The sequence below is a fragment of the Oryctolagus cuniculus genome, chromosome X (genome assembly GCF_964237555.1).
Source record: "Oryctolagus cuniculus chromosome X, mOryCun1.1, whole genome shotgun sequence".
Lineage (NCBI taxonomy): Eukaryota > Metazoa > Chordata > Mammalia > Lagomorpha > Leporidae > Oryctolagus > Oryctolagus cuniculus.
Genome location: NC_091453.1, coordinates 65,008,976 through 65,031,819, shown reverse-complemented (window position 1 = coordinate 65,031,819; position 22,844 = coordinate 65,008,976). Strand labels below are relative to the sequence as shown.

The 22,844-nt window shown below is 36.8% G+C and overlaps 1 protein-coding gene across 1 annotated transcript in view; it reads right to left on the bottom strand.

Moving 5' to 3' along the window:
* CHM (CHM Rab escort protein) overlaps positions 1 to 22,844 on the bottom strand; it is a 208,804-nt gene that overhangs the window by 29,826 nt on the left and 156,134 nt on the right. Inside the window, exons 10-12 of the mRNA XM_008272993.4 lie at positions 20,944 to 21,048; positions 20,484 to 20,547; positions 13,195 to 13,291 (exon numbers count right to left, since the gene is read on the bottom strand). Coding sequence (XP_008271215.2) covers positions 13,195 to 13,291; positions 20,484 to 20,547; positions 20,944 to 21,048 — 266 coding nt within the window. The remainder of the gene's footprint in view (positions 1 to 13,194; positions 13,292 to 20,483; positions 20,548 to 20,943; positions 21,049 to 22,844) is intronic.

The following is a 22,844-nucleotide window of genomic DNA, read 5'->3' as shown; positions in this document are numbered from 1 at the left end:
TCAAAATACCAGTTTAAGCAATATTGGCTTCTATTTATATTTTCATTATAGCAACACCTCACTTGTTCAGCAGGCTGTCACACATGGCCTAGAACCGGGAAGTGCACCTCTAATCCTTGCCCCCCAAAAAAGGCTTTTTAACATCCAAGGTAGATACTACAATATTCACAGACTAATGCAACCACTTGCTCATAATTTGCTTATTACTTACAATTTTAACAAGCTTGGTAATCTTGTTTACTGGCCCTATGCAGATTAAGAGCAGAAAATAAGGGGGAAGAGAGGATAGTAGAAAGTGCTGTCAGAAAAAAGCATCCTGCCAGCTGAATGAAAACAGCCTAAGAGAAGGAATGCAGGAAGACATATACAATGCAGACACAAGAAATCACAAGCATAAGCGTACAGGGTCATTTAACACTGGAGCAAACAGGCCTCCATAGGCCTCAAGGGCATCACTAGATTATAGTGGATTATAATAAATAATGTTCACAATACCAAGTTAGAAAACGGTAAAATGTCTAGTATATTCAGTATAGGATGGCAAGGAAATACGTGATATGTGCTAGAAAGATAATCATTAAAAATTGATAAAAATAAAATTTTAGTTCCAAAAGGATACATTTCAGATATATAAAGAATATATTTTGGGAGATCATAGTACACTAGGGAGTGCTAAACAAAGTATGTATTATTGAACTGTGTTCACACAAGTATTTCAAAAGAACTTTCAAATCTTCCTTATCTAATCTCATTTCTACTGCAATGAAAATTGATTTAATAAATTATTTAAAACATTTTTATTTTGAACAGAAGGTATCCCTGGATTCTCTAGGAGATAAATCTGCTAGAGGCTTCTGTTACACAGAACTGAAAATTATTCTGAAACATATGAGGCACAATCATGGACCCAATAAGCCCACTAAGACATTCTCAAAGGATATTCACACATGTTCTAGGAACACATCACTGTTTCCTAAAGTCTTCTCTAATTCTAGTGATTAATTTTGAAGTAAAAATCCAGTAGTTACTGAGTACTTATAAGTGCCACACACTGTTCATATGAGTTTGATGTTGGCAACAATCCTGGGGTAGACACTATCATTACCCCTAACTTAAGAAAGTTGAGGCACAGATTAAGTAACTTGCCTAATGTCAGTCAAGTAGTAAATACAGTGGTCCCTTGGTATCTGTGGGGGATTGATTCTAGGAATGCTGGTAGGTACCAAAATCTGAAGATGCTGAAGTCCTTTATGTGGAACGGGTCAGTATTCGCATATAACCTATACACATTCCCCCATATACTTTAAATCATATCTAGATTACTTATAACACCTAATACAATGTAAATGATATGGAATTAGTTCTTGTACTGTATAGTTTGGAAAACAGTGGCAAGAAAAAAACTATACACATTCAGTATAGTGGCAAATTTTTTCCAATTTTTTTCAGTCCTCCATTTGTCGAATATCTAATGAAGAACCCCTGCAAACAGAAGGACAACTCTAAAAGTTGAGAGTTGAATGCACTCTATGCTTACTAACACTATGAGATAGTGGGCTGATGGAATGCATCTCGTTTTATTTATCTTGTAAGTGTCTTTCATATATGCCATGTTTATATGACATGAAAATAAACTTCAGTTCATACTAGTATTACAAATTCTAAACCAAGGGGCCAGCACTGTGGTGTAACTGGTAAAAGCTACCACCTGTGACACTGGCATCCCATGTGGCTGCTGGGTTGAATCCTGGCTGCTCCACTTCAGATCCAGCTCCCTGCTAATGCACCTGGGAAAGCACCATAAGATGGCCCATGTTGGGCCCCTGCACCCACATGGGGGACCTGAGGAGGCTCCTAGATCCTGGTTTTAGATCAGTCCAGCTCTGGCCACTGCAGCCGTTGGGAGAGTGAATCAGTGGGTGGAAAATCTCTCTTTCTACCTCTCCGTCTAACTCTACTTTTCAAATAAATAAATAAATCATCTTTTAAAAAAAATCCAAGTGAAGCAAAATTTAAGGCAATGTGACATCTGCAAAAAGTCATTAAGAGAGTAAAGAGTAAAAGTGAACTGTAAGGTATTTTTAGTCTTAAGCACACTGTTGGCCACACATTCAAAACGACAGCACAGCATTTGTGTAGCACAAAATGCATAGCAAAAAGTATAAAAAATATGATTTCGGAAAGCCAAATTTGAATTGTTGAACAACTGAAAATGCTGAGATAATTATAATTGTATATTATTACATGATTTCTAAAACATTAACATAAGCTCTTCTTTCATAAATTTAAGGTATCATATTCCACTGATTGTGATACCTTAATTGAATAATATTTTATAGTATAATGTTCCATGATATTGGTCAACTCTGAACTACACTGTAAAAGGTGGAAAATTTCTACTATGTTCTCAATGGGAAGAAATGAAAGTTCTTTACTGATTAAGGAATAGGTGAATTTGTACAGTATTGAACGGAAGATAAACTGAGTATCAGAATTGGTCAATGATTACTTAGTATATGGTTAGTGAATAAATTAAAACCTTAACTAGCTAAGAGGAGAGGAACTGTGAAAAATTTAAATTACCTCACCTCAAATTTATCTGAGTTGGAAAATACCTTCAAGATCAGTACATTTTTTAAAAAAAGATTTATGTATTTATTTGAATGACAGAGTGACAGAGATAGAAAGAGAGGCATACAGAGAGGGAGAAGTCTTTCATCTGCTTGTTCACTCCCCAAATGGCAGCAACAGCCAGAGATGGGCCAGGCAGAAGCCAGGAGCCAGGGAATCCATTCAGGCCTCCACATTAGTGGCAGGAGACAAAGCATTTGGACCATTATCTTCCCAGGCACATTAGTAGGAAGCTGGATCAGAAGTGGTACAGCCTGGACTTGAACAAGTACTCTAATATGGGATGACAGCATCCTAAGTTGTGGCTTATCCCACTGTGCCACAATGCTGGCCCCTCAGTACATTTTTAAAATAAAAATATATCTTTATATATAAAGTGCTGTGACTAATAAGAAAATGGACTATGCTAGATTTAGTTACACTGGAAAAGTAAGTTTTAGTGATCTATTGCACTACATGGTGACCACAGTTAATAATCATATATATTCCCAAACTGCTAAAAGGATAAAATATTTTAACATTCTCACCACAAAAAACATGATAAATTGGGAGATGATGGATATGTTGATCAGCTGGATTGAATCTTTCTACAATGTATACATAGATCAAAACATCACATTGCACCCAATGAATATATACATTGGTAAACTTGAAAAAAAAACTATAATGAAAAGCAATAAAATTAAGATTACAACACAGGCATGAAGGTTTAAATTTCTACTATAAAATCCCATTCCCATCTTTTCTCTAAATGCCATACATTTGTAATGAGTACATCTACCAACAGCTAATTTGCACATGGAATAACAGATCTTGAAAATGTGTTTCTCTGGGAAACAACTGAACTTAATCACCAAAGCTCACATCATTTACTTTCTATAAGCTCCATTTTATCACCTTTGAGGAATTGGTATAAGTTACAAAGTCTCATTGGTATTTATTTTGATTATGCTTGATTTACTCAAGTAAAACTGCATTAGTTACAGTGGTTGCCAACATTTGTCAAATGATTCTTCCAACAGGAAGAACGATGAGTTTAGTTCATGACTTCACCATTATAGCCTCAATTTTTAGAGCAAGTGAAAGTGCTTGGTTCCACTCAGCTGGCAATACCAATTACATGCCTATCACTTACTCAATAGGAATGAAGTCTAGTAATTGTTTGAAGGGAAAACAAGTCACAATAAAATCCATTTAGCATTAACATTTTAAGCAACATGTAAAATTTATACATTTAGAATTTACTCATTTTAAATACATTGTTTTTTGAGTTCTATAAAACTGCATGATCATTAACATTTTAACATAGTATAAATATAGGAAATCCACAAAATAGCTGACTTACATATATAAAGAACATTTAGACAGAAAGCTATAAAGTCTTCCCTTAAGAGCTATAATTCAAACAGATTCTTCTGAAGATTCATTTTTTCCCGAAGTATCAGTAATAACAAATTCCCAACCCCTTTCTCTAAAAGGTAGGCTCTTATACCACAGATAATCCAATTCAGTATTTTTGGTATTGGGTGCTTGACCTGTGAAATAATGGAATTATGTTTCTAAATTATTCTGTGAAGAAACAATTATGTAAACTTTAAAAACCTATTCTACTGTGTTCAGGCTATGCTTTATTCAAAAGGTTCAGGATAAATGACAATACACTTAAAAGAGAGCGAGGCATAAAACTGCTTAGGGAAGAGAATGATTTTATAACATTCTGAACTAAGTAATTTGCCTGTAATCAAGAAGCTTCAAAAATGAAAATAAATGAGCTGGGAACAGTTTTGAATACATAAACACATGGTATATTCACTTCTTTTTCTTTTTTCTGACTTGAAACAGAAAATATATGAAGGTAAGAGAAAGGCTGGTTTAAAGGCTTCTGTGATATTATCAGACTGGTTCTGTTTCAGAAGACGGACTGAGAACAGAACAACTTGCAACTAGTTGTGACATCAATGGCTTTCATTTAGGGCAGCAGCAGGAAAATACACCATTAAAGACCTTTAATGTTGGAATTACAAATTGCTCCTAAATGTCTGTGAAAAGGCACAAAGCATACGAAAGGGAGGAAGGGAAAAAAAAAAACAAGCCAAACTTTAATTAAGTAATGAAAGCAAGTAAATGATAAAAATGTCATTTTCTATCTCAGTACATTTCTTAAATTGTGTTATATATTACATCAAACATTAACTCTAGTATAACTATTAAATAGGACTTTTAAAATAATGCATGTTATTAAGGAAGAACACATAAAAGATTTAATAATGGACATGAACTTCTCTTTTACTCTGGAACAAGACACAATATAAAAAATAAATTCAAATTTATCTTTTTCAGTCAACCTTTCTGGTTTAAACCTTACTATGGAGATCAGAGAACCAAAGCCAGTCCATCTCTCTATACTGCCATTTTTGTTTTGATAAACTGATTAAACCACAAAGATTTGGCAGATAATTTTATCATGGAATAAATGTGAGAAAGCTGGAGATGGAGAGGGTTTTAAAAGAAATAGGACTGTATCCATTTTGCTTAGTTGCATACATTATCAAATGTATGCAGAACTAGTGGCTTTTTCCACACACACGTGAGAAATCTGAGACTCTGAAGGTATTTGATTTGTATGGAATCTTTCAAAGTCATTTAGACTATTTCCTAATGAAGCATTATAAATTTCTAATAAAGAAATCAAGCTAAGAAATTAAACTTGTCCAAGGTTAAACAACTAGAGGTAATTCTGTAGACTCCTGGGCCAATATTCCTCCCACTATACCTATACCATTAAACTCCCTATAAATTCAAGCTACAAACCAATTCCCACAGCATCAGATACACACAAAAAATCCCCAAAACAAAACAAAATAAAAACTTATTAAAGTAATTCTTTGTTTCAATTTCATGATGTATGAAAATAGTGTTTTAAATTCTTTTTCATTTGCTAGTAGTGGGCAAAAGGTTTATAAACTTTATTTTTAAACTTTAAAGTTAGAAAATGATACTTTAGAAATAAAACTTTTCAAATGTGAAATAATTAAATAAAGCTGATTAAAAAATCTATCACCTCACAAACTTGATTTCTGTGGGGAAACATTTAAAATCTACTCTTTCAGCAATTTTGAGTAAATATATCAAAATATCACATTGTATTTCATAAATATATGCAATTATTATTTGTCAATAAAAATAACATTTAAACAAACAAAAATGAAACAAGATTTTGCAAGTAGTTCATTTTCATTAGCCCAATAGTGCTAAGTATAACGTATTTGCTGAAGCACGTAGGACAGAACCCTGTTTCTCACATTGGACAAGAAATTTAAACTTAATTATGCTACAATTGCTCTGAGAAGAAATATAACATGGTGGTTAAAGTCTAGGCTCTACTGTCAGATTACCTGAGTTCAAATTTAGTTTCTCCCTTATACCAGTTCTCTGACTTCATTGAAATCATTTACATATTCTGTGTTTCAGTTTCTTAATACATGTTAGTCATCAATATTATTAAAATGGAGTCAGTGTTAACCTAGAGGAAAATTCAGGGTTCTACCTAAACAAAGGAGCAAAAGCCTAACTGCACAAATGAGTTAGGGAAAGACAGGAATGGGGGTAATATTCAAACTAGGATTTGAAGGATGAGGAGGCATCTGACTGGCTGGCAAGGCCACTTGAGGTTAACAAACAATATGTGCACAGGCATAAAGGGGAGACAAAACACAGTAATACTGAAAAGAACAATATTTTTCTATAAGTAGTATCTATAACCCAGTATATTAGCAACATACTACTACTACTACTGCTACTACTATTATTAATAGTTACCATTTATATGTTTGCCATTTGCCAGGCACTATGTTAAGTGACTTCTAAACACTGAATCTTTGCAATAGCCCTAATTCAATTATATCTACTGCACACTGCATGTGGTAGGAACTGAATAAATATTTGTTGAATGACTCTTCTACAGAATGTTAGGATGTTGCTTTCTTTAGTGTATTATGGAAGAAAGCCCATGGTTCTGGGGTTGGCACAATGTTTATAATTTATGACCAGGAAAAAAGTATACAAGGGCTGAATTATTATTCTTTTTAAAATTTTCTTCAGCATCAGGATACGGTAGACTATATTGGTCCTGAATCAGAAGAAATTATGTTTGTATTCATACTCTACCACTTATGAAAGTAGGTGATCTTAGCAATGTAAATCAACTTCCTAAACTATCTTTTCCTAATCTATAAAATGAAGCTAACAGCACCTACTTCATAAGGTAATGCTAGGAACTGAATAAAATAATGAATGCGAAGTGCCTAGTCTATTACCTAGCTCCAGGCAACTCTTCAACGATAGCTATTAATATTACCATATCTTGAAGATAAATACCAGAAGACATAGGGCAAGAGATCTGGCCATCTCAGCTTCCTTTTGAGTGGGCCTAAAGAAGACCTAGAGTACTTAGACTCCCCTCACCTGGCTGACTGACAGTCCACATGTGCAATGCAGTGTGAACAGAAGAAATTTGCCTCATCATGAACTGTTTTAACACAGGATGTCAGGGGGTATACTTCATCCACAAGAAAAAATCTCCTACATTTGGACATCACAGAGATGCTCTTCCACCAGTGCTTGCCACACAACATAGTACTCTGAAGGATTTAATCATGTGAGGGAAGTCCTTTGATCCCTTTACAGTGATTCAATGAATAAATATAACTGACAAGAAAAAGTCACTAAAACAAAATATATAGATATCAAATGTATCTTAGTGTTTCTATCTAAGAAGATACTAGAAATCAAATAGTGTCAACTATCTGTGAGATGTATATAATAAATATGCTATTACATATAAAAAAGAATGTGAACCTCACAGTATCAATTCATGATGCACAACTACAGAGCATAAATGATATGCTTTGTCTCTTTTAACCAGTAGGAAGGCTTCTCTAAATTAGCTGACTTGAAGAAAGTATGAGGGATATATATATGGAAGGAAGGAAGGAAGGGAGGAAGGGAAGGAAGGAAGGAAGGAAGGAAGGGAGGAAGGGAAGGAAGGGAGGGAAGGGAGGAAGAAGGAAGGAAGGAAGGAAGGAAGGAAGGAAGGAAGGAAGGAAGGAAGGAAGGAAGGAAGGAAGGAAGGAAGGAAGGAAGGAAGGGAGGGAGGATGGGAGGAAGGGAGGAAGGGAGGGAAGGGAGGGAAGGAAGGGAAGGGAAGGGAAGGGAAGGGAAGGGAAGGGAAGGGAAGGGAGGGAGGGAGGGAGGGAGGGAAGGAAGGAAGGAAGGAAGGAAGGAAGGAAGGAAGGAAGGAGGGAAGGATCCTGATTATAAGAAAGGAGTCAGGGTCTGGCACTGTGGCGCAGCGGGTTAAAGTCCTGGCCTGAAGCGCTGGTATCCCACATGGGTGACGGTTTGAGTCCTGGCTGCTCCACTTCTGATCTAGCGCCCTGCTAATGTGCCTGGGAAAGCAGCAGAGGATGGTCGAAGTCCTTGGGCCCCTGTACCTGCATGGGAGACCCGTTAGAAGCTCCTGGCTCCTGACTTCGGATCGGCTTGGCTCTGGCCATTGCAACCATTTGAGCAGTAAACCAGCAGATGGAAGACATCTGTCTTTCTCTGACTCTATCTCTCTTTGCGACTCTGTCATTAAAATAAATCTTTAAAAAAAAAGTCACATGAGAAAGGCTGGCTTACTTAAAATCGGTCACTGATTAGTATCTTGCAGGACAATTTGGAAAAGCACATTAAATTTCAGGAAGTATGTAATGTGGTAGGAAGATTTAATAGAAATAAAGGAGGAAGAAACATGAGTGAAATTTAATGACCACTTGAGACATTTATCTATTGTAGCAGCTTGGAAATTAAATACTTGAAACTTGAATTCAACTAATCAAAATTTTAACAAACATCTGAGATAGTATGCCAAATTTTGATCACACTATAACACTTGTCTTTAATATCATCTTTCTGGAATAAATGTCTGTTTTAAATTCATGTTGTGGAAAAATCAGAAATTCAAAGTTAACAAACAAAAACAACCTAAAAATTATCTGTATTCTAACTATTTAGAAATGGTAAATGCTGTTTGGTATAAACTCTTTGGAATCTTATTCGTATAGATGACCCTATAAATACACATATGTGTGTATGTATAGATATATAAAAACCCACAAATACATTCACCTATCACAATATAAAATTAGTTTAAAAATTTAACTCATGGCCAGCGCCGCGGCTCACTAGGCTAATCCTCCGCCTAGCGGCGCCGGCACACTGGGTTCTAGTCCCGGTTGGGGTGCCGGATTCTGTCCTGGTTGCCCCTCTTCCAGGCCAGCTCTCTGCTGTGGCCAGGGAGTGCAGTGGAGGATGGCCCAAGTGCTTGGGCCCTGCACCCCATGGGAGACCAGGAAAAGCACCTGGCTCCTGGCTCCTGCCATCGGATCAGCGCGGTGCGCCGGCCGCGGTGGCCATTGGAGGGTGAACCAACGGCAAAGGAAGACCTTTCTCTCTGTCTCTCTCTCTCACTGTCCACTCTGCCTGTCAAAAAATAAAAAAAAATAAAAAAAAATTAACTCATATTAAAAAACTTACATAAGAAAATCTATTACCTTTATAATTAACATGAAACTGCAAAATCTCTCACATTCAATTCTTAAGGCTAGGACTGTCTCATATTACCTGAAACCCTCCTAATTCATTTTAGACCACAATGATCTTTTCCCCATTTAACACTCGTTACTTGTATGAGTTCATCAAAAAGTTCATTGAAAATGTAAACTTTTTGGCCGGCACTGCGGCTCACTAGGCTAATCCTCCGCCTTGCGGCACCGGCACACCGGGTTCTAGTCCCGGTCGGGGTGCCGGATTCTGTCCCGGTTGCCCCTCTTCCAGGCCAGCTCTCTGCTGTGGCCTGGGAGTGCAGTGGAGGATGGCCCAGGTGCTTGGGCCCTGCACCCCATGGGAGACCAGGAGAAGCACCTGGCTCCTGGCTCTTGCCATCGGATCAGCGCGGTGCGCCGGCCGCAGCGCGCCGGCCATGGCGGCCATTGGAGGGTGAACCAACGGCAAAAGGAAGAGCTTTCTCTTTCTGCTGTCTCTCTCTCTCTCACTGTCCACTCTGTCAAAAAAAAAAAAAAAAAAAAAAGAAAGAAAGAAAGAAAGAAAAGAAAAGAAAAGAAAAAAAAAAGAGAATGTGAACTTTTTAATTCTGTTTTTCCATGAACTTTTTAAAGTACTGGTGTACATTAAGTTTATAATATCTTGCTTTACTGTTTTTTTTTTTTTAGTTTGTTAATTTGTTATTGTTTTTTTTCTTCCTCAGTACACTGAGAGCTTCATGGGATCAAAAACTGTTTATTTCTGTGTGATTTCCAAGAACTACAGTAATGCCCTGTTAGCTATACTTTTTTGTAGGATATATTTTTAAAAAATTTTAATGAATTGAGAAATATATTTGCAACACATAAGACTAAATACTGATGCCTTTAATATTTATAGTCCTCTTTTAAGTCAGTAAGAAAAAGGCAACATGGGGCGGCACCGTGGCTCACTTGGCTAATCCTCCGCCTGCGGCGCCGGCACCCCGGCTTCTAGTCCCGGTTGGCGTACTGGGTACTAATCCCTGTTGCTCCTCTTCCAGTCCAGCTCTCTGCTGCGGCTTGGGCAGGCAGTGGAAGATGGCCCAGGTGCTTGAGTCCCTGCACCTGCATGGGAGACCGGGATGAAGCACCTGGCTCCTGCCTTCGGATCAGCACAGCGCCGACCGTGGTGGTCATTAGGAGAGTGAACCAACAGAAGGGAGACCTTTCTCTCTCTCTCTCTCTCTCACTGTCTATAAATCTCTCTCTCTCTCTGTCTCTAACTCTGCCTGTCACAAAAAAAAAAAAAAAAGGCAACGTAATAAATAAGTGAAATGGATAAGGGATTCAGAAAGAAGTACAAATATCTAATAAACATTATTGAACAATGTTCAACTTCACAAGATACTTTCAGGGGAGTGGGTAGTGGGGGCACTTTGACATATGTCAAAAGTCTTAAAAATCTAGATACCTGTCCCTTGAAAAATGATATTATAGACATGAAAAAAAGTTTTTGTTCTATTAATTTTTAAAAAAGTAATTTATAAAACAGTGTTCCATTTTTCTGGAAATACTTATGCATGGTTAAAGGAAAAAGAACAGGCCGGCGCCGTGGCTTAATAGGCTAATCCTCTACCTAGCGGCGCCGGCACACCGGGTTCTAGTCCCGGTCAGGGCGCCAGATTCTTTCCCGGTTGCCCCTCTTCCAGGCCAGCTCTCTGCTGTGGCCAGGGAGTGCAGTGGAGGATGGCCCAAGTGCTTGGGCCCTGCACCCCATGGGAGACCAGGAGGAAGCACCTGGCTCCTGCCTTCAGATCAGCGCGGTACACCGGCTGCAGCGCGCCAGCCGTGGCAGCCATCAGAGGGTGAACCAACGGCAAAAGGAAGACCTTTCTCTCTGTCTCTCTCTCTCACTATCCACTCGGCCTGTCAAAAAAAAAAAAAAAAAAAAAAAAGGAAAAAGAACAGAGAATCCTACACAAAGAGTATTTATCATCTCCAGGTAGGGAGATTATAGCAATTTTGCTATTTTTTGTATATATCTTCCAAATTATCAATATTGAAAATATATTATTAGATTAAGGATGCAAAATATATCACATAGAAAAATAATTTATGAATTCAGTGCATAAAATTCACAAAATATAAACTATGATGAGTACAGTTTTATATCTAAGAAGCTAACACAGATGAAAAGACATGAAAAGAATGGCTAATGCAATAGGAGAAAATAACAGTAACCATCATGGTAAATATTTATCCAAAAGACTCCTGAGCTACTTTTCCAATGGAAATCTGAGATCACAGCAATGTTGAATGAGTTTTCTGCACTCATCCAGATGACTTTAAGCTCCCCTCTTTTCTCCATCTGACCATGGTTTTTCATGTTTTAGTGGTAGCTTCAGACTTTTCCCATTTAAGTTTTCTTTTTTCAGTCTTGTGATTTTCAGAATTCTTGTAACAGTTTAAATAACAAGATAAGTTTACACAAAAATTTTTTTTGGTAGCTAATGATATGTTTCTCTCCTATGAATCTCTAGAATCTACTATTTGTTGGCACCTCTCTTATGAAAGACTTTCACAATCTGCCTCTTAAAGCTACTTCTGCATTTATCTTTCCAACCTCAGTGTGTGAGTCCCCTAAGGGGGGAACTGTACCACAAAAATCATTTAACTATATGCTGCACTCCATTAATAAACCATCTTGTTACATTAGATAAAGAATAACATTATGAATATTTCAAATCAGGTATCTCAGTTTCTTTGTAATGCCTACAGTACAAAGTGATGTGTATTGTGGATTTGTGGATTCCTGCTTACTGAAAGACCCTTAAGAAATATGCTGTAGGGGGCCAGAATTGTGGTGTAGCAGGAAAAGCTGCTGCCTGTGATGCCAGCAGCCCATATTGGCTCCACTTCCAATCCAGCTCCTTGCTAATGCACCTGGGAAAGCAGCAGAGGATGGCCCAAGCGCTTGGGCTCCTGTACCCATGTGGGAGTGGAAGAAGCCTGGAAGAAGCTCCTGGCTGCTGGCTTCAGACTGGCCCATCTCCAACCATTGAGGACATTTGGGGAGTGAACCAGCAGATTTAAGATGTCAAGATCTCAAGATCTCTCTCTCTCTGCAACTCTTTCAAATAAATAAAAAAAAAAAACAACTTTTTTTTTCCCAAGAGAAATACATTGTAGAAGGCATGACATCCAATGTATTACAGACAGATACATATAAGAAAAAGAATGGACAAAGTAGTCCTAAAGTTTAGTTTCACACATACATAAAAAAACTGAGAATCTACACATGAAAAAGGTTCAGTAATTGCATTTCGAATTCAAAGGTAAGTGCCAGGATCAGAATCTGCGTCCCTCACAATTCATATGCTGAAATTAAATCCCCTGTGTAACAGTATTAAGACTTGTGGTCTTTTGAGAGGTGACTGAATCATGAGGGCTCAGCCTTTACAAAAGAGGTCTAAGAGAGTTTGTTTGCTACTTCTGTCACATAGGGACACACAGAAGGTATCACCTATGAGGGACAGATGCTGAATTTGCTGGTGCCATAATCTTGGATTTACAAGCCTCCAGAAATATGAGAAATGAATTACTATTGTTCAGAAATTACACAATCAAAGGTATTCTGTTATAGCAGCCTGAACAGACTAAGACAAAAGTTAAAGAAAATTAGCAGTAAAGAAAATGTTTTGCAAAAGTAGGATTCCAACAAACTTAAGAAAAATTGCAGGAAGAATTAGAAAAGTGATAGAAATTCTTTTATTGGAGAAATTAAAAAAAAGTCTGCAAAGATTTAGCCACAGAAATGTTTGGAGGCAAGAGAAGGCATGGGATGACTTATTAATGACCATACATTTGTAGGAAGAAGCAGGTATAAACCTCTATATGGGAAAATCTCCATAAATCCAACCTTGAAAAATGTAATAGCTGCCCCCTTCAGATTCTAAATAAACATAGAAAACAAACAACCAGAGTCTACTCTGCTTACAGGTGCCTTTCATGCACGTCATCGTTGAAGAACACAACTCAATGACCCGAACAGCAGAAGTTCCTGGTTCCTCTGCTGGCACTGTCAAAATGGAAATCTAAAAACAGAAACAAAATATCAGACATAGCTGTTAGATCTGCTTTTCATTCTTTATCACCAGAATGCTAACTTCCAAATTGAGTATCTTTTTTCAAACATCCCTTGGTGTGTGAAAAAAAATCTGGCTTCTAAGAATTTAATTTTGAAAGAATTTTGAAACACATAACATGCACATGTGTCCTGATATCCAATTTCTGCATTATTTATATGTCATGTTCATATAATTATCATAAATATTTCAAGCATTTTAACATTTATTAAATCATTTACTTAATATTTCAAAGGATGAAATTATGACTTGTTAGCTCTGGAATATATGGATTTCATTGTATGAAGTCATATCATATTAAATCAGTCTGATTATTCATAATGACTAAAAATAGTTATAGAGCCCTAAAAATTAAAGATGTTACTAATCACAAAGATATTGAAACAAGAGGTCAAAGTAAATATAAAACTAAAATATCCTTAAATGAATGATTTCAAATTAATTCAAGGACTCAATGAATAAAACCAGAAATTCATAATCATATAACAAAATTATTACTGAATACTGTTAGTTGATATGCAGTATTATATCCTAGTCACCACTGACAAACTATATGGCCTTATATTTAAAAGACTTTAAATGACCCTCCGGTTAATACTTGTCTGTAGTCTAAATTTCTAGCATTAATCCTCAGTCTGTTCTCCATTCTGAAGAAATTATATCCTCTCATATAGGGAAAGGCCCATTTGTACTTTTCCTTGTAAGTGTTATGCTTTAATTCTGGGAAAGTTAAACTGATAACCCACAGAAGAAATGCCTATAATATGTTCTAAAAATAGAAATTATTTTGATAATCACTACCACTCTATTTGTTGGGGTTCAAGATGCCTGAAAAACTAAGTTCACCTTTCTCTAAACCCTCTTTGCCATGTTCATGGTGAAAAATGCTGCACTTCAGCATTAAACAGAAAAGCACTACTAAGACATTGAATGCCACGGACTGAAAACATGACCATTATTTTACACCAACATTTAAGAGCTTTTGCGATTCTTACAGCTATCATTTTTTAGCTATCAGTAACCTGTCACCAGATTTCCTGCTTTACTTGAAATCTGTTTCAGACATCACTGAGATTATAAATGTCATTAAAAGAAAATTAGCTCAGGGCCAGTGCTGTGGCACAGCCGGCAGTGCTGGCATCCCACATGGAGACTGGTTCTTGTATCCACTGCCTCATTTCTGATCCAGCTCCCTGCTAATGCACCTGGGAAAGCGGCAGAGGATTGCCCAATGTGGGAGACCCAGAAGAAGCTCCTGCACCAACATGGCAGACCCAGTCTTAAGAAGCTCCTGGCTTCCGATTGGCTTGGCTCCAGCTGTTGTGGCCATTTGGGGAGTGAAACAGGGAATGGAAGATCTTTCTCTCTGTCTCCACTCTGTCTGTAACTCTGTCTTTCAAATAAATAAAATAAATCTTTAAGAAAGAAAACTGTCTCATACCTCTAATACCAACTCCATAATATTTACCTGAACTTATTCTTTTCTTGTCTAAGTCTCATCATCCTATCTTTTTTTTTATGTGAGAGTTTTTATTTAAAATTTTTCTTTATATAAATGTTACAAATTTTATGTATCTCATACATACAGTTTTAAGTACATAATGACACTTCCCACACCATCCTCCCACCCTCCCTCACTTCCACTCTTTCTCCTGCTTTGTTTCTTATTTTTCTTTTAATTTTTGTGATGATATACTGTTTTTTTTCTTTGAGAACAAGTTTTATCATTAATCAAAGAAGCACCTAAGGAAACAAGCAATGGAGTTGGACACTTAGGCTTATTTAAAACTATGTTTTAAAAATTAAAAGAGTCTAAGAGTGACAGGGAGAGTGTGAGAAGAAAAAACTCCCCATAGGAAACAAAGGCAGGCTGGATGTACACTTTAGATGGATCACTCTGATAACTGGGTGGAGTTTGAAGGAGGTAAGAGGAGTAGGGCAACCAGTTAGAAGGCAGACAGGATGAGTCCCATAAATGGAATAGAAAGAATAAGGACTGAGAGGAAAAGCAGAATGATGCAACTTTGAGGAAATGCATTGGCAGGACCTGAAGACTCAGGAGATGTCAGAGAAGGAATGAAGAAGTTGTTGTTTAAAAGGAAGTCAGCCCTGTTCATTGAGGTTGGGAGTGCTGGATAAGATGTTTTGTGAGGGTAGATGGTGAGTTCAGTTCTGAGTATGTTCCATCTGATAGATGTTCAGCAGGAAGTTTGGCACCTGGGTCAGATACGTCTAGGAGATTTATGTCAAGAACTATGCAAAACTTGAAACTACTTGAAAACAGAGTCATTTAGTTAATGTATACAGAGTGAGACATACTGTGGACTGAAGTGAGAAATCTGGGGACTCCCAAAACTTCAGGTCAAGGCAGAGGAAGAAGAACTCACAAAACAAGCAAAGAACGAACAACCAGAATTATGAAGGGAATCAGGAAAACACAGTGTCATGGATGCCAAAAGAGTACAGTTTCAAAAGAAAGCGAATAAAATAATCATCAGATGTACCACAAAATCCCCAGTAGACCAGGACCAGAAAAAGTCCATTGAGTCTGACTACTATGAACTTAATAATGAACTTTAGCAAGAGTAACTGTATGAATATGAGGGTAGCAGTCAGGTTGATGTGGTTTAGAAATGAATAGCAGGGAAGGAGTTGGAGGCAACAAGTATAGGTACTGTCTTCAAAATGCTGAAAGGAGGAAAGGAATCACATACTAAGTAGAGATGGGAACATTTTTCTGCTTATTTTTGCATAGAAAATGCTAGTATACATACACAGGTGGAAAGGAACATTACAGTTGTGGCAAGATGCTAAAGATTCCGGAGAGCAAACAGGTAATAAAGGGTAGTGTGTGTATGTCAAACATGCTTATGAGAGGGGTTCGCTTAAAACAAGGTGGGTGGTGCCCCTCCATTTGTCCTTGGGCTGATGTACACACATTGTGAGTGGTAGGGCAGAAAGTCAAGGGTCATTGTGCGTGGCGGTGGTCTCATTTTTTCAGTGAATCAGGGTGGGTGTGAGGGGCAGGGAATGAGTAAAATAGTGAAGATTTGGACTAGGCACTGAGGGAGAAAGGAAGAGGAAGCTGAATAAGGTGGTAGAAAAATTGATTGGTGGAGAGTGCTGAGGATCCAAGTGAGGTTAGTGTCCATGACTTTGTGGCAGGCTGGCTGTCTGCTAGTGTGGTTTTGCTTCGCAGCCATCAGTGATCCAGGTGCAGATTATAGCCAGATTCGGGGATGGGATCTCCTCTGTGGGTGCAGTATGAGGACATGGCATCATGGGAATAGAGGGCTTGGAGAAAAGGCAGTTTGAAGGATCTTCCATGGGGTTTAGGGTAAGGAAAAGGAAGAGGACAAAAAGTAAATGATAAACTGGAAAGAAAACCGAGGTGGAAAAGTAGTTGTAGATCTCTTGGTGAATGAGGTGGGAATAAGAGAATGAAAGAGCTAGAAGGATAAGGGCAGGTTAAGGCTACTGTAGACTTATGACTTTCAGACTAAACTGGGCCATTAACCCTGCCCAGCAATCTGATCATAAGATAGATAATTCTCCAACTACTCACAGTGATTAGTTTACAATTTCCTTGAACTTTGAACCAATCTCACTTGTACATCTCCATTCTCAGCAGATGATCTCAAATTATAATTTGAAGAGTAAAAGGAATCTATCAGATTGGAACTTGAAAATCTACAAATGGTTCTGTAGTCACTCTCTTCTTTCAACATGTCTCTCATTCCATCTAAGGGCAATGCTTTTGCCTGTTCTCTGAATCTCATCCTCCTGGGCCTTTGCCTGCACCTTGCTCCATCAATCATCCCATCAGCTAAAATATATACTAATTTTGTAAAGTAAAAAGACCTGTTCATCTCCACGTTCCTCTTTAGGGACCAAATCCGTTCTCTTACTCTTCACAGCTTAGCTATTTCAAAGAGTTGTCTGTTCTCTTTACTTTTCTGCCTCCCAGTCACTCTCACCCACTCACAAAAGTTATTGTTTACTGGGAGATAAAGAAATGTCAACCACCAATTACTGTACAGTGTGATAAGTGGTAGGATAGCTGCTGTACTACACCCACACTCATAATTATCACACCGAAGTGTAGTTGCTGCTGATTTGTCTGCATCTATATCCTCTAGACTGGAAGTTATTTGAGGGCAGAGATACTAACATGGTTTAACACTGTCTCTTCAGAATCTACCACACTCACTGTCTGGCTGGTAAAGCCACTCATTGTTTGATGAATGATTAAAGGAAAGTAGATAGTTGCCAATTTAGGACTGTCCAACTTTACAATGGCATGAAAGCAAGATATATTCATAGAACTCATATTTTAAATTTTAACTTTTCCCCAGGCCAGTGATACATAGTATAATACTATCTTGCAATGCTAGGCAGTGGCAGTAAACCAGAGCTTACTTCAGTCTTCCATTCACAAGAAGAAACAACCAGTACCCTACCAAGTCCCATGTTTGCTGCAGATTCCTGTTTTGTAGGTTAAGTGTATTAAATAATTGATTTTTTAGATTGTGATTTTTTTTCAACTTACAGTGGGTTTACTGAGATGTAACACCATGATATGTCAAGGAACACTGGCATTTACTCTAATACATATAACAAATATATTTGAGGGTAGTTTTTTTTCCTGCTGGTATATACTGTTTATTTGTTAACAAAAATATTGAGTCATCAATTGACTTTATCCCCTCACATATTTATTTAATATAACACAATGCTTCCAACTTACATATTTGAGGAGACTACTTTTAGTAGTAGCATGTAGATCTGACAGTCACACCTATTAAGTTGATTTTATCAGGCACTGTAAAATTTGGTCAAAAAGAGAATGGGGTATACTCCTAGAATTCAAGTGATCAAAGTGAGGAAAAATCAGAGGCATGAAGGCATTCCTATGGGAATGGGGGTAAGCAGGAGGAATACGGCACTGAAATGAACAATACTATTGAGGAAATATCAGAACTGAGAATGTGCTTTGAAATTCATTCACACCAAGCCTAATAATGGCAGGCTTAGCATGATTGCTATAGGGTTGGCTACTCTAAAGCATTTTTCTCAAAGATTTTAAAAGGTATTCTCTGATCAATTTCTGTTCACAATTGATCATAATGATAGGACTAAGAGTCAAAGGGATCACATAAACAAGAATAGTGTCTGCAAATACTAGCTGATAGAATCAAAAAGGGAGAGAATGATCCAACATGGGAAGCGAGATACACAGCAGACTCACATAACGGCAGATGTCCTAAACAGCACTCTGGCCTCAGAATCAGCCCTTAAGGCATTCGGATCTGGCTGAAGAGCCCATGAGAGTATTTTAGGCATGGAAAGCCAAGACACTCTGGCAAAAAAAAAAAAACAAAAAACAAAAAAAAACAAACATCAAAACCTAAATGAAAGATCTCCGCAAGTGAGATCCCAGTGGAAAGAACAGGTCATCAAAGAAGGAGGTACCTTTCTCTGAAGGGAGGAGAGAACTTCCACTTTGACTATGACTTTGTCTAAATAAGATCAGAGTTGGCGAACTCAAAAGGCCTCCATAGCCTTGGCAACTCATGACAAGAGCCTAGGGTGATTACTGATGCCATAAACAAGAGTGTCAATTTGTTAAGTCAGAACAGGAGTCACTGTGCACTTACTCCTCATGTAGGATCTCTGTCCTTAATGTGTTGTTCAATGTGATTTAATGCTATAACTAGTACTCAAACAGTATTTTACACTTTGTGCTTCTGTGTTGGTGCAAACTGTTGAAAGCTTTATTTAATATATGCTAAACTGATCTTCTGTATATAAAGAGAATTGAAAATGAATCTTGATGTGAATGGAATGGGAGAGGGAGCGGGAGAGGGGAGGGTTGTGGGTGGAGGAAAGTTATGGGGGGGGGGAAACTATTGTAATCCATAAGCTGTACTTTGGAAATTTATATTCATTAAATAAAAGTTAAAAAAATTAAAGGCATTTACATTATTGCAATTATGCATTTTTAAAAGTGCATTAAAAAGTATTAATCCTATGGCTAATACAATTTAATTCACCAATACTGATTTACAGATATCAGCATATAGATTAGATTAGCAACAATATTATTAAGAAGTACAGGACTCAATCTAATATCACCTCACATTTTTTGAATGGTTATCATAAAAAAGAAAAGAGATAACAAGTAGTCACGAGGATGTGGAATAAAGAGGATTGTTGTATACTGTTGATGGGCTGCTAAACTGGTACAGCCATTTTGGAAAATAGTATGGGGTTTCCACAAAAAATTTAAAAAGAGAACTGCCATATGATCCAGCAATCCTGCTTATGGGTATACATCAAAAGGAATGAAATCAGCATCTCAAAGAGACGTATGCATTTCCATGTCCATTGCAGTATTATTCACTGCAGCCAAGATATGGAAATAAGCTAAAGTGTTCATCATTGGATGGATACAGAAGATACTCTGCGTCTGCACATGCACGCTTCAAAATTTTCAAGTGGAAGATTATTCAGCCTTAAAAAAATAAGAAAATCTTATTTATGACAACACAGATGAACCTAGAGAACATCACCCTAAGTGAAGTAAGCCAGAGACAGAGAAAGGAAAATACTGCATGAACTCACTTATATGTGGAATCTCTAAAAGTCAAGTTCCTTGAAGCAGAGCATAGAATGGGAGTTGTCAGAGGCTGGAGGTTGGGTGAAATGGGAGTTGTTTGAATGGTACAAACTTCCAGATATGCAGGAAGAATAAGTTTTGGAGATCAAATGCATAAAGTGGAGATTATAGTTAATAATACCATAATATATACATAAAATTTGTTAACAGAGGAGATCTTAGCCCATTATTTCTCACTGTGCTATACATGTAACACCTATAAAGACTTAAATTGAGCAGTAAATATACCACTTAACTAATTCTGAAATAAATACTATGTCACTGAAATATTCACAGAATTGAAAACTTAGAACTTAATGGGTTAAGTGTTCTCACCCACAAAAAAAAGTAACTGAAGAAACAGATATGATCATTTTCTTGACTACAGTAATCAATTTCCTATGTAACAAGTCTATCAAAACATCATGTTGTGCACCTTAATATACACAGCCTTCTATTTTTAAAAAATAGGACTGAATTTACCTGTTGATCTGAATCTGTTTTTAGTACAGATCTATCTGTAATCAGGACTGCCCTGGAGATCTGCCTGTAACGCACAAAATAGTAAAGCAGTGACTCAGACTCCATGGATAAGTTTCACTTACAGTTATAAAACCACCGGAAGGCATGTTTCCAAGATTTAAATCAGGAATAAAAGTGTCACCTCCCCAAACCAAGTCAAGTCCTGCTTTAATCTTTTCTTGGCTCATGAAAGAAGGATGCATTACCCACAGACAAACCCCAGCTGAAGCAGAGAAGCTGAAATTATGCTAGGCTCCCCCGAAACCAGACTCTGTAAGAAAACAGTGGTAAGATAATGAAGGTATCTTTGGTTTGGCATACATTTGCATGTTACTTGAAGAACAGAAACATACAAAAATGCCACAGCTGAATTTCCCTCAGTCCCACCCTCCCCTGACTTGTGGATGGAAGGGTACCTTACCTATATTGCACATGTGAGCACATGTTCTCAGAAAGGTAACTATCTTCCACTAGGAAATGCGTAGACATTATTCTCTGACCAAACTGATCAATGATTGCTTTACATCTATAAGGAAGATAAGCACAGCAAAAATGTTTGTGTTAATAAAGAAATAACTTAGGGTATGAACATAGTCACTTACCAATTTTGAACCTGAAAAGAAGTCGTTGTAAAGACAAAGTTTAAAAACTGTAATTCCAAATTTTCTGACACCATACTGGCACTAAATTATAGAATATATATTCCTGTTAATCTGAAGTCTTTTCAACTATGAGATATAACTTAAATATTTATTTTAAATGACATTAATAATTAAGAGTAAATTTAGGATAAGTATTACAGGATAATTATGAGCTTTCCTTATACTTAGAAACATAGAAGCTTTTCCTTTGTTTAGCAAAGAGGCTAGCATGCGCACACACTCTCTTTTTCTTAACAGTGCTGAGAAAAGAGAAAAGTTGATTAAATACCTTGTTATATCATTCACAGACTGTAAAAGCCACTAAAGGCTTTTTATTTTTCTGTTAAGTGTTGCTTTCTCTTTTGTTCAAGAATAGCTATTTGGTCATGCGTTTGATAATGTTTTAAACAGAAAAAAAAAAAGATAGAGCTTCTTTTAATATCTGTTTCCACTTTACTTCAAAGCATGATCATAGAAAGATTTCTTTCAAGTGCTGTTTCCAAATAAGGGAAACACTTATGCACGGACATTATCAGGTCTCTGTCATCTGATATGTGTTGGGACAATGAATCATATAGAACCCTCCATTGACCTTCTTTCAATGTGTCTAGATAAAAGGATGAAAATTAGAATCCATCTCCTTGCAGTGCCACAAGTTATAAATGTACTTTATAGGGCTCATTATCCAAACTAATGGACTAAGGGCGACATCCTTGAAATGGACTTACCAGCACTGACAAAGCCAGTATGCAATATTTCAGGAACTATATGCAAATGACTGTGTTTGCTATATCTTTTTATTATGGAAATATCAATTTACTTTTGTCACAGCTTTGGGGATCAAAATTATTTTAGCAGAAATATACTGAAATGTTTATTCTCATAAAATGCAAATAATTTGAAAGACACTATTTTAAAAATATATTGGTCTAAATTAAAATACGTTCAATTATTCTAAAAATAAGCCAAATAAGTGATATCTGCCTGGCATAAGAATCTGAAAAAGTGACTGATAACCAAGATCAAAAGAGATGAAATTAATTTTTCTTAAAAGTAGGTTATAATATATGCTGGCATTTTTTAATAAATGGTATACTATTGTTATCAGGACAATGATGTCTAGTGACATTCTATGTATATAATATATATTTTAACCAATTAACCATATTTTAATAAACTACTCATAATGACATTAAATTCTATGTGAGTTTTCTCATCTTCAATTTCTTTCTCACCCTTACTTCTGTTTTTATCCATACTTTCTCACAATTCATCAGTCTAGAACTCCTTCCTTGTGAAATTCTTAATAAAATATTTACATCTCTATTTTCCAAAATAATTATTTTAAAATTGAAAAGATAAGTTATTCATCCAGCCTCTTGTTTTAAAACATTCATATACAACTTGAAACAACATACTTCAGGCAAAGGAGAGAAGAAATCTGATCTGTCACTCAACATTGATCCCTATTTATCCTGTAAGCACTGATAAGGCTTTTTCTTACCTGTAATTCTGAGAATTACAAAGAGAAGACATATAATATATATATACACACACACACACACACAAAGAGAAGACAGAATAATTTGGGCAGAAAAAAGGGAGTGTTTTTTTAAAATATTTTATATCTTGACAGGGGTTTGGGTTTTATGCACCTATCACTTATTGAAACTCAGCTATT